The sequence below is a fragment of the Scylla paramamosain genome, chromosome 40, assembly GCF_035594125.1.
Source record: "Scylla paramamosain isolate STU-SP2022 chromosome 40, ASM3559412v1, whole genome shotgun sequence".
In the NCBI taxonomy this organism is placed as follows: Eukaryota; Metazoa; Arthropoda; class Malacostraca; order Decapoda; family Portunidae; genus Scylla; species Scylla paramamosain.
In genome coordinates, this window is record NC_087190.1 from 3,778,429 (window position 1) to 3,790,000 (window position 11,572).

The 11,572-nt window shown below is 40.6% G+C and overlaps 1 protein-coding gene across 3 annotated transcripts in view; it reads left to right on the top strand.

Moving 5' to 3' along the window:
• Positions 1 to 6,731: 6,731 nt before the first annotated feature.
• The window catches only part of LOC135092723 (uncharacterized), a 6,198-nt gene continuing 1,357 nt past the window's right edge, over positions 6,732 to 11,572 (top strand). The window contains exons 1-6 of one of the 3 annotated variants that reach the window (XM_063991362.1): positions 6,734 to 6,963; positions 7,211 to 7,396; positions 8,598 to 9,020; positions 9,719 to 10,050; positions 10,363 to 10,497; positions 11,383 to 11,572. The exon at positions 11,383 to 11,572 is cut by the window's right edge and continues 1,357 nt beyond it. In XM_063991362.1, coding sequence (XP_063847432.1) covers positions 7,249 to 7,396; positions 8,598 to 9,020; positions 9,719 to 9,795 — 648 coding nt within the window. In that variant the 5' untranslated portion in view covers positions 6,734 to 6,963; positions 7,211 to 7,248 and the 3' untranslated portion in view covers positions 9,796 to 10,050; positions 10,363 to 10,497; positions 11,383 to 11,572. Of the gene's footprint in view, positions 7,397 to 8,597; positions 9,021 to 9,718; positions 10,051 to 10,362; positions 10,498 to 11,382 lie in introns of all 3 variants that reach the window. The other 2 variants (XM_063991364.1, XM_063991365.1) reach the window with 2 other exon arrangements.

The following is an 11,572-nucleotide window of genomic DNA, read 5'->3' on the forward strand; positions in this document are numbered from 1 at the left end:
ATCAGCGAGGTTCCCAGTCGTCTAGTCTTATCAGGTCAAGATCAGCCTTTGCAACAGTATCTTCTGCCTTGTTCGATGATTGATTATAATTCCTTGCTGTTGTTCGTATATTTGATGTGGTGTGATGTTTCTGATACCGTCACGGTGGTGGTGGCGGCAATGTGGGAGTGTTGTTTTGCCGTAGTAGCGGCTCCTACTGTGGCTGAGCGGGCTGTGTCACTCTCTCTCACTCTCTAGTTGCGTGTCATGGAGAGATCGAAGCTGCTTCTTCTTGTTTTTTTTTTCTTTCTTGTTCTATCATTGTTGTTGTTGTCCTGCTTCTTCATATTATTGTTATTATTGACTACGAGGGGTCACGAAGTGAGCGACAGCGTTCTCTCTCTCTCTCTCTCTCTGAGAAGATATCCCCCCCACGCTTGTAAGCCCTCCCCATTCAGAACGGTCCTCCGCCCACTGCGACGGAAAACACACCAGTTTGTAACAGCAGAACTGTGAAAGGAATGCCTGTACAACATCCATGGCGCCTGGGCCCCCACACTGCAACCTGCCACACCCACGCCTCCACAGATCCTGCTGGTGGCAAGACAGGTGCTGCCTTTGTGTGCAGTGGGAGGAGGCGGAGGTGGCAGTGACAGATTGAGTGACTTCTCAACCCAAGCCGAGTTAATAGTCATTCACGTGGCGCTGGAGCACGCCCACACATCTTGTGAGCATTTCCATGAGGTCTCTTTTTACAGAGCCCTGAAGTAGCATTGTGACTCACCACAATTACAACAGGTAGGTACAACCTTGACATTGTCCTGCAATTTAGCAATACATTCCCTGGCATCATGATTTTTACCACAGAACCTACAGCGAAAATCATTGTAACACTTGTACTGCATGTGACCCCACTTACTACATTTATAGCACAAAACAGGGGTTTCATTGTAAACAGAAACATACTTATAGCCAATGCAAAATATACACATCCTCTCAGGGACTAACCCTTTCAGCAAAACAATAGGCTGTGGCTTAGGTTCAACTTTACCCTTTAGTTTCGCTTCACGTCGCTTAACCCACAAAAATCTCTCATCAAATGGAAGGTCTTCAGGATCTATACAGGTTGGATCATCAAAAATTATAACCTTCTGGCACTTCTCCCTTCCATCTGGCTTTTCCATAACAATGCCTTCAAGACCTTTACTTGTTAAGAAATCCACAAAATGTCCATCTTTAACAGTCACATATGGCCTGTATTTACCATCTTTGAACATAGCCTCAAAATCTTTGTGGTACTTACAAAGCTTTACTGTCCACTGGAGCTTTTGGTAGAAATCCATATCTGCTGAGGGAGGAAAATACACCCTCTGACGTCCATTACGACTTGGCTCTGGTGACCCTCCGTCGCCTTGGTTAATTCCTTGATCCTCCTCATCCTCAGTGCCACTGTCACTCCGGCGAGAGTGAGATGCTGCAGCAACAACCCCCGTCCATTTCCTCCTGCACGACTCCTTGCTCCATACAGTGGTACCACGCGGCAGGCCCCTCTTTCCACCATTTTCTTCCTGACCAATATAACTTTTCTTTGAGATCATCTTGTCTCTAACTGTAGCCGCACCGGCAGGTCTTCATTAGCTCTCAGGTGATCTGTTTTACTGATCACACCCATCATCGTAGGGTCAAGGAAAGATAGTTCTCTCTCTTGACGTTTATTGATGAGGTAGGCATGACCATAAGAACTGCGAACAAGTTCTCGGTCTCAATTTCTTACAAAATAACATTATACACTGATATTAAACACTTTCAACATATTACAGTATTCATTAACAATACATGCAATCAACTTGGCACTATGACAATCAGTTTTTACTACAAAATTAGAATATTTACCTCGTTCACCATCCTGCCCGTCTTTGTCTGAGCGCGACTTGGCCATGAGTGTCGCCCGCAGGTGACCAGTGGGTTAACCACACTCTACTAACAAGTGAGCATCAGCTTTGGTGCTTAATATAGCATTGAATACTGATACTTACACATATTACACGTCTTCATGCAAATAGAGAACTATTGAACATTTCACTTATGATTACCGAGGAATAATGACGTGAGGTACATAAGCATACAGTAACATACTGCTACACCAGGGGTGTGGGTGCTGGTGGCAGCACTGTTCGAGGTGGCAGCACTGGGAGAGGGGGGAAAGCAGAGAGAGCCGAGATACGTGGCCCAAGAGGAAGCGAGCGTGTGCCTGCCTGCTTTGGAAGTGTTTCCCTGCCTGTTGAGTGCCCTGTTGAGTGTCTGTCATGCCCTGGGAGACTTGTGGTGCCGCTGTGAACTTGTAAAGCAGTGTACTTGCGGAGGATTTATCAATAAACCTAGGAAATAGTGCCCGTGTTTTCCCTTGTGTCCCCGCCTCCTGTGTGTGTGTGTGCCTTGTCCCAGCGTTCAGAGTGTGACTTATTTGAGGCTCCGCTGCTCTAGTTTCTCGACCCGTGCCCGTGTGGATAACGCCCGCCCGAAGTGAGGGGTGGACTCAACAATACACATACAGTAACACTATTACTGTCCTCACTTAGTCCTGCTGCATCACGCCTCTTCTTCTTCGCCTTACTGATCACCTCTTAAAATTCAGCATCACCTTCCATACCAATTGACTGATGGTCGTCTGAGTCACTACTGGAGCTAGACATCAAATCATCCTCCAGTCCAGCCATGGGTGCTGTGTATCCTCCTTCAGCCATACGTCAGGAGTAGGATAATAACTTGCATTCTTGAGGTAGCTAGGCTACTGGCAGAGGCAGAGCGAGTTCAAACCAGCCGCTGCTGTTGTAGGGAAGAGCAATGCCAGCACGTCCTCACTCTACCGCTACAGAGACGCGAGGTGTCTATGGTGAAACCAGACTACGATAACTTAGTACCCTGTGGGTGTTGGCTGTACCTCTCCGCGCTGTTGCCACCTCAACCCCGGAGTGACCTGATCTGACTATGGCCAGCAAGGAGCGGCCTGGGAGGATTCACTTGTCAAAGACACTGGAGCGGCAAGACCACATGGCAATTTTTTTTTTCTTTATGTAGGAGGGACATTGGCCAAGGGCAACAAAAATCCAATAATAAAAAAAATGCCCACTGAGATGCCAGTCCCAGAAAAGGGTGCAAAGCGGTAGTCAAAAATTGAAGGATAAATGTCTTGGAACCTCCCTCTTGAAGGAATTCAAGTCATAGGAAGGTGGAAATACAGAAGTTGGCAGGGAGTTTCAGAGTTTACCAGAGAAAGGGATGAATGATTGAGAATACTGGTTAACTCTTGCATTAGAGAAGTGGACAGAGTAGGGATGAGAGAAAAAAGAAAGTCTTGAGCAGCGAGGCTGCGGGAGGAGGGGAGACATGCAGTTAGCAAGATCAGAAGAGCAGTTAGCATGAAAATAACGGTAGAAGACAGCTAGAGATGCAACATTGCGGTGATGAGAGAGAGACTGAAGACAGTCAATTAGAGGAGAGGAGTTGATAAAATTAAAAGCTTTTGATTCCACCCTGTCTACAAGAGCGGTATGAGTGGAACCCCCCCCCAAACATGTAAAGCATACTTCATACATGATGGACAGATAAGGCCCTTGTACAGAGTTAGCAGCTAGGTGGGTGAGAAAAACTGGCGGAGACGTCTCAGAATGTCTTACTTCATAGAAGCTGTTTTCCAGTTCACAGTTGAGTTGGGGACAGTTGAGTGTCATTGAAGAGGAGGGAATAGTTGTGTGGAAGGTTGTGTTGAGTTGACAGATGAAGGAGTTGAGCTTCTGAGGCAATGAACTATACCAAGTTTGCTCTGCCCCAATCAGAAATTTTAGAAAGATCAGAAGTCAGGCGTTCTGTGGCTTTTCCCTGCGTGAAATGCTTACTTCCTGAAGTGTTGGACGTCTATGAAAAGACGTGGAAAAGTGCAGGGTGGTATCATCAGCGTAGGAGTGGATAGGACAAGAAGTTTGGTTTTAGGTCATTGATGAATAATAAGAAGAGAGTGGATGACGGGACAGAACCCTGAGGAACACCATTGTTAATAGATTTAGGAGAAGAACAGTGACCGTCTATCACAGCAGCAATAGAACAGCCAGAAAGAAAACTTGAAATGAAGTTACAGAGAGAAGGAAAGAAGCCATTGAAGGGTAGTTTGGAAATCAAAGCTTTGTGCCAGACTATCAAAAGCTTTTGATATATCCAAGGCAACAGCAAAAGTTCCACCAAAATCTCTAAAAGAGGATGACCAAGACAGATTTTTTTGTTTTATGTAGGAGGGACACTGGCCAAGGGCAACAAAAATCCAATTAATAAAAAAAAGCCCACTGAGATGCCAGTCCCAGAAAAGGGTCCAAAGCGATAGTCAAAAATTGAAGGATAAGTGTCTTGAAACCTCCCTCTTGAAGAATAGAACTGTCAGAAAGGACTCTATCAAAAGCTTTTGATATGTCCAAGGCAACAGCAAAAGTTTCACCAAAATCTCTAAAAGAGTATGACCAAGACTCAGTAAGGAAAGCCAGAAGATCACCAGTAGAGCGGCCTTGACGGAACCCATACTGGCGATCAGACAGAAGATTGTGAAGTGATAGATGTTTAAGAATCTTCCTGATGAGGATAGATTCAAATTTTTTAGATAGACAGGAAATTAAAGCAATAGGACAGTAGTCTGAGGGATTAGAACGGAAGGCTTATGGACCTGATGGGGTCCCTCCTATTGTTCTCCGAAACTGTGCCTCCGTGCTTGCACCTTGCTAGTCAAACTCTTTCAGCTCTGTCTGTCAACATCTACCTTTCCTTCTTGCTGGAAGTTTGCTTACATTCAACCTATTCCTAAAAAGGGTGAGCGTTCTAATCCCTCAAACTACCGTCCTATTGCTTTAATTTCCTGCCTATCTAAAGTTTTTGAATCTACCCTCAACAGGAAGATTCTTAAACATCTATCACTTCACAACCTTCTATCTGATCGCCAGTATGGGTTCCGTCAAGGCCGCTCTACTGGTGATCTGGCTTTCCTTACTGAGTCTTGGTCATCCTCTTTTAGAGATTTTGGTGAAATTTTTGCCGTTGCCTTGGACATATCAAGAGCTTTTGATAGAGTCTGGCACAAAGCTTTGATTTCCAAATTACCCTCCTACGGTTTCTATCCTTCTCTCTGTAACTTCATCTCAAGTTTCCTTTCTGACCGTTCTATTGCTGCTGTGGTAGACGGTCACCGTTCTTCTCCTAAATCTATTAACAGTGGTGTTCCTCAGGGTTCTGTCCTGTCACCCACTCTCTTCTTATTATTCATTAATGATCTTCTAAACCAAACTTCTTGTCCTATCCGCTCCTACGCTGATGATACCACCCTGCACTTTTCCACGTCTTTTCATAGACGTCCAACCCTTCAGGAGGTAAACATATCACGCAGGGAAGCCACAGAACGCCTGACTTCTGATCTTTCTAAAATTTCTGATTGGGGCAGAGCAAACTTGGTATTGTTCAATGCCTCAAAAACTCAATTCCTCCATCTATCAACTCGACACAACCTTCCAGACAACTATCCCCTCTTCTTCAATGACACTCAACTGTCCCCCTCTTCTATACTGAACATCCTCGGTCTGTCCTTTACTTATAATCTGAACTGGAAACTTCACATCTCATCTCTAGCTAAAACAGCTTCTATGAAGTTAAGTGTTCTGAGACGTCTCCGCCAGTTTTTCTCACCTCCCCCCCCCCCAGCTGCTAACTCTGTACAAGGGCCTTATCCGTCCATGTATGGAGTATGCTTCACATGTCTGGGGGGTTCCACTCATACTGCTCTTCTAGACAGGGTAGAATCAAAAGCTTTTCGTCTCATCAACTCCTCTCCTCTAACTGACTGTCTTCAGCCTCTCTCTCACCGCCGCAATGTTGCATATCTAGCTGTCTTCTACCGCTATTTTCATGCTAACTGCTCTTCTGATCTTGCTAACTGCATGCCTCCCCTCCTTCCGCGGCCTCGCTGCACAAGACTTTCTTCTTTCTCTCACCCCTATTCTGTCCACCTCTCTAACGCAAGAGTTAACCAGTATTCTCAATCATTCATCCCTTTCTCTGGTAAACTCTGGAACTCCCTGCCTGGTTCTGTATTTCCACCTTCCTATGACTTGAATTCCTTCAAGAGGGAGGTTTCAAGACACATCCACCAATTTTTGACCACTGCTTTGACCCTTTTATGGGACTGGCATTTCAGTGGGCATTTTTTTTTATTAGATTTTTGTTGTCCTTGGCCAGTGTCCTTCCTACATAAAAAAAAAAAAAAAACATTTTTCCTAAGTCTGGAAGAGGATATACCTAGGGAAAAATTAGGGCCAATCAGCGAGCGACTTGAGTCTGGCCAAATGTTGCCAGCTGTTGACGTCTTTATACACCATGTCTCGCTTATGCATAGATGAAATTTTTACATTAAAAGTTAATAATATAATATTTTAGCATTCACTAAGGACCTTATCGATAACTCAGGCAATACAACGCAACGTTTCGCTATACTTTGAAGCGTGTGATGCCTCCGTTTGTCTGGTAAAACTCACTCACAGGCATATAATTTTCGTTGCTTGATTTATTCGCCTAAGTTATCCATTTACCTCTGTAAGCTCTCAGAATTGTAAATATTACCTTACATAGTATAAAACATCATATATAGGCTTAAATATGACAAGTAGACTTATTTTTCCCTCTCTCTTCTCACCATCATACTCATGAGTAGTGACGAAAGAAGTCCGCGAGCCGAAAGGTACAGAAACAGCACAACCCATTCGGGAAGATCGAAGTCATCCAGTGTATCCACTCTTCAGTACTCTAAGATGTCGTGCTTACAAGTTGATGCACTTCATTTTGATGACCATGGATTTTGCAGTGTCGAAATTCATCGAGAGGATAACCTCGTTAAACTTAGAACAAATGTAAAATCTCAAGAAGAGTTCCAGAAATGGAAAGAACTATTCTGCTTAAGTACACTATAGTCAAGTTTTGTTGAGCAGTGTGCCTTGTCTTTTAGCTCATTTGGTTTATAACATCAGTGCTTTCAGTGTCTCCCTAACTTTCCCACCAATGTGATTTGCCAAATATGTATTTCAGCGGTAGTCTCTAGGTTAAGTTAGGTTTCGGTAAGTTAAGGTGCTCACAGCAGCAATTCTTTAATTCCATATGATACTAGTTTACAACCTAACACAAAACATTATTAATATTCACTTAACAGTTGCAGGGTGTTCATGGATGTGACCATAAGGATATTGCATGAGGTCTGACATGCTGATGAGGGAGTTTCCTTGCTTTATTAAGATCCACGGGAACCACAGTCATCCTCTTGGCTCTGCTAATGCCCTGAATGAATTGAGAGTACCCTCAATTACAAGAGAGATGTTTGAGAGGTATTTTAAGCAAGGTACAGTAAAACCCTACAATTGTTGTTGCTCCCTCAACAGTTTGTGTTTGAATACCAGAATATTTTTTAGCCTGTCAAACATTATTATAGTCATTTCATAAGGACTGTGGTGGTGGGAAAAAAAAAGCAGAATGAAACTAGAGATCTTGTTTCCAGAATGTTTCAACAAACAAAGGGAATGAATTCTTGAAGAGGACAGTTTGTTAAAACATTTAAGAAATAAAATATCTTATGATTCATCCTGTTTTACCTTTTCCACCACAATCTCCACTGTCTTGTGTGGACTATAAAGTTGTTTGATGGTTTCACATTGGTTTGCAGCAAATATGTGATGAAACAGAATTTCCCTTCTGAATTTGTGTGGTAGTGTTAAAAATACCACTTTTGTGCTATTTTCTTAATGATAATCATCTTTCCAATTAAATATTTTTGTCCTGTCTTTCAGGAATCCCAACTATTGATACATATGATACATATCACAATTCAATAAACGAAATAGGTTACCATACTTATATATAAGCTGTAAGCTTTAGAGGTAATTAATATCTATAAGTATTTAAATTAAGCAATAGTGCACATGTTTAAGACAAATTCAGAATCATATATATACTTAATTAATGGTAAGATATAATCTCATTACAATTATTAACAATTAGGTACCTTAATATTAAAGGTATCATTGATATTTGTAATCAGTTATGGATTGGTGTATTCCTCTTATGTATAAATACTTAATTACGTTTTTATCTATTTTTATGTACTGGGATAAGATTGATAATGGACATTAACATTATGCAGTAAAATATTTGAATTTTGTACATAACTATTTAAGCTTTAAGATAAGTACTAAACCTTAAGATAATCAATAGGCTCCTTTGATGGATAACCTACTCGTTAAACTAAGTCAACTATCAGTTAACCAAAACCCATTTTCATCATCATCTTTATCAATATCTTTCTCTCTGCAGCTGAGCTCTTTGGGTGTGATGTAGAGCATTAGGATTAATTTAAGTAACAATTATTTTTCTATATTTTATATTATTGAGCACTGCTTGTAGATAGGTTTCACTTAGTTTTGATGGATGTCAGTGTCTATTTGTAAATATGAAGGAAAGTGAAGATGAAATAGCTAAGAGGCAAGCATGCAGGCTAAACGCTTAAAAAATAATAATTTCATCAATTATGACGGTACCCCAAGCAGCACAGCACTACTTAATGAAGAACAATCTCCATGAAGACCTTGTTTCTCAACCAAACAGTGCCATTAATCCATCTTTGAGGGCCATCCGTTACTTACATGACAAATTCATGCACGCAGAGCATGGAGGCATAAATGACAAGCCAGTGATGGATAGTATACTTGATTATGCTAGAAATCATCCAGAGTTAATTCTCAAGATAGAAATGTTGGATAGACGCCTCTGTGCTGTACTGGTCACATCTTTCATGCAGCGGGTTCACCAGGAGCTTAGAGAAGCTGGTGAGGTTGTTTTTGTTGATGCATCAAGCTTTGTTGACCAGTCAAGTTCGGTTGTCATCCCAATGCTCTGTGCTGGCCCTGCTGGGGCTGCACTCCTGGCTGTTATCTTCACTACCTCACAAGATGAAGCTATCCTAACGAAAGGTTAGTGTGATTTATATACTTATTATCAGTGAGTACCTACTGTTTCTGTACTGTAAGCATGATATGAATACTTTTTTATTGAAATCATTGTTAAATCTGAATAATATATACATCAGATTTGTTTTCTTAAGAAATTATTCTTGCTGTAAAAAAAAAAAGAAAAATAGCAAATGTGTTAAAAAAAGCCTGCATTATTCACACATGAAGCATGTCTCGCAGTAAGTAAATGTTCAGTTTTTTTTCCTTTTAACTGACATAATTATCTAACTACCTGAATTAACTATCAAAATATACCGATAATGCTCAAAGAAGATGCATCATGAATTAGTTCACTATTTTATTACAAAATATATTCAAGAATATTTAATCTGCAGTTTATGTACTTGTGGCTCAGTGAACCCATAACCTCTTGGTGCACTCCATGTCCTAGATACTGACACTGGTACATACATAACAGAAGTGTTGGTTGTGAAACAGCCTTGTTTTTGCACCTCACCTCACCAACAACAAAGTGTGATGTATCAATCATTGCTCTTCCTACAACTCACTAAATTTTTTAAAGTAAGTAGGGATTTGTAGTTACATAGTATACAGCAGCTTGCATGTTGCACAGACACCTAATACTAAACAATTAATTCAAAAGTTATTCCAATGAAAATTACAGTTACAGTAGACTCTAAGCAATTATATCTTGACAGGATTCAGCATGGTCAAAGAAAGCCTTGGTGCTACAGCCTTTTTTTGGAAGAGGATCGCCACGGTCTTTCATGACTGACAACTGTGATGACAAGAAGAATTCTCTGAAAGCAGTGTGGCCCAATGCAAAACAGTACCTTTGTGTATTTCACTTATTACAACAGGTGTGAAGATGGCTACTGGATGGTAAACATGCCATCAAGAAGAGTGACTGGCAAGAGCTAATGGCTGCTGTAAAGAATCTTGTATATGCTTCAACTGAGGAGGAAATTCAGAACGTATTGGAAATCTTCCAAGAAAATCCTCTTCTCGAAATATACCAATCATTTAGAAGGTATTACACTTTTATTAGGTATTATACTTTTTTTACTGATACCAGTTAACTATATATAAAGTATATGATATGTAATGTATGTTCATGGAGTAACTTTTATATACTTAAAATGACAACCTATCACCTCCCACCATTGTAGCTTAATGAATGGGACACCCTGTATACATGCAGATATTTTTTGCTTAGATTTTGCTTCGTATTACTATGTACTACAGTACATAATTTCATTCAAATATTTGTTCACCCTTTGCAAAGGAATTTCGAGGCATGGGGCTGTTAACTTGCAAATATTTAAAGTACCATTTATTACAGGTACTTATCACAGCTGCTTTAACATCACAAGGAGTGGGCAGTAGCATATCGGAGTGGAATGCTGCTAAGAGGACGCCACACAAATAACTTTTGTAAGGCCACAATATGTATCATCAAGGATATTGTGCTCAGTAGGTAAGGGGTGCTTGATTACTGATAACTTTCAATACCTACACACATAATGATATTTTGCAACAATATTCCTCATTCTATTTGATAACTTTCATCACTTAAACATGTATGTGTGGCAAAGGCTAGTTGGAATAGCAATTGATCATCAGAAGGTCACACATATCAATGTTGGTAATGTTCCTCTAGAATATAGAGGAACATTACCAACAGTGGTTCCCAAGGTGGGCAGTGCCAACCCCCTGTAGGAGGTAGAAAGATCCAGGGGGACGATGAAAAGACATCAGAATGAAGTAATATTTTGAAAATCATTTTTATGAATTCTATATGACAACTAAATTTTATAGTATTTGATTAGTTGCTATTCTATATTTGCAATATAGCTACCTGGCTGATAAAAAAAAAAAAAAAGGATGTCTGTTTTCGTATAAGTGTTAGGGAGGGAAGGCACCAGGAAGGCAAAGGGACAATAACCCAAAAAAGTTTGTGAATCATTGCTCTAGATAATGTGACTCAGTGTGATGATGGTGTGGACAGTGTGCAGAATGAGACTGACCTTAGTAGGAAATACCAAGTAGACTTGACTGGGAACATGCACCTCGTTACTTTTATGTGTAATTTAACCTGGACAAGTGCAGAAACAAAGTAAGAAAAATATTGCCTGCACTATAAACAAAATAGAGAATCCAATATAAAAAGCAATCTGGAATAAAGATGCCTTTACATACACTCCACTTTTAAAGTGTGCATGCCTCATCTCTTGGGTTACCCACAACTTTGACAATACTGTTGTGGTATACAGTGTTTTAATTATGTATGAGTACAAATTGCATTCTATGTATGTTTCATTTTGTATGCTATTATTCATTTATCATATTGAATTTTTTTCAGGTACAAGACATTTAACATGTCCCAGCTGGTGATGTTCATGGCAGAAATATTTGACATGTACATGCAACAAAGGCTAGTTGGAGTTGCAGTTGGTCGTCAAAAGGTCAAACATATCAATGTTGGTAATGTTCCTCTAGATAATGTGACTCAGTGTGATGATGGTGTGTACAATGTTCATAGTGAGACTGAC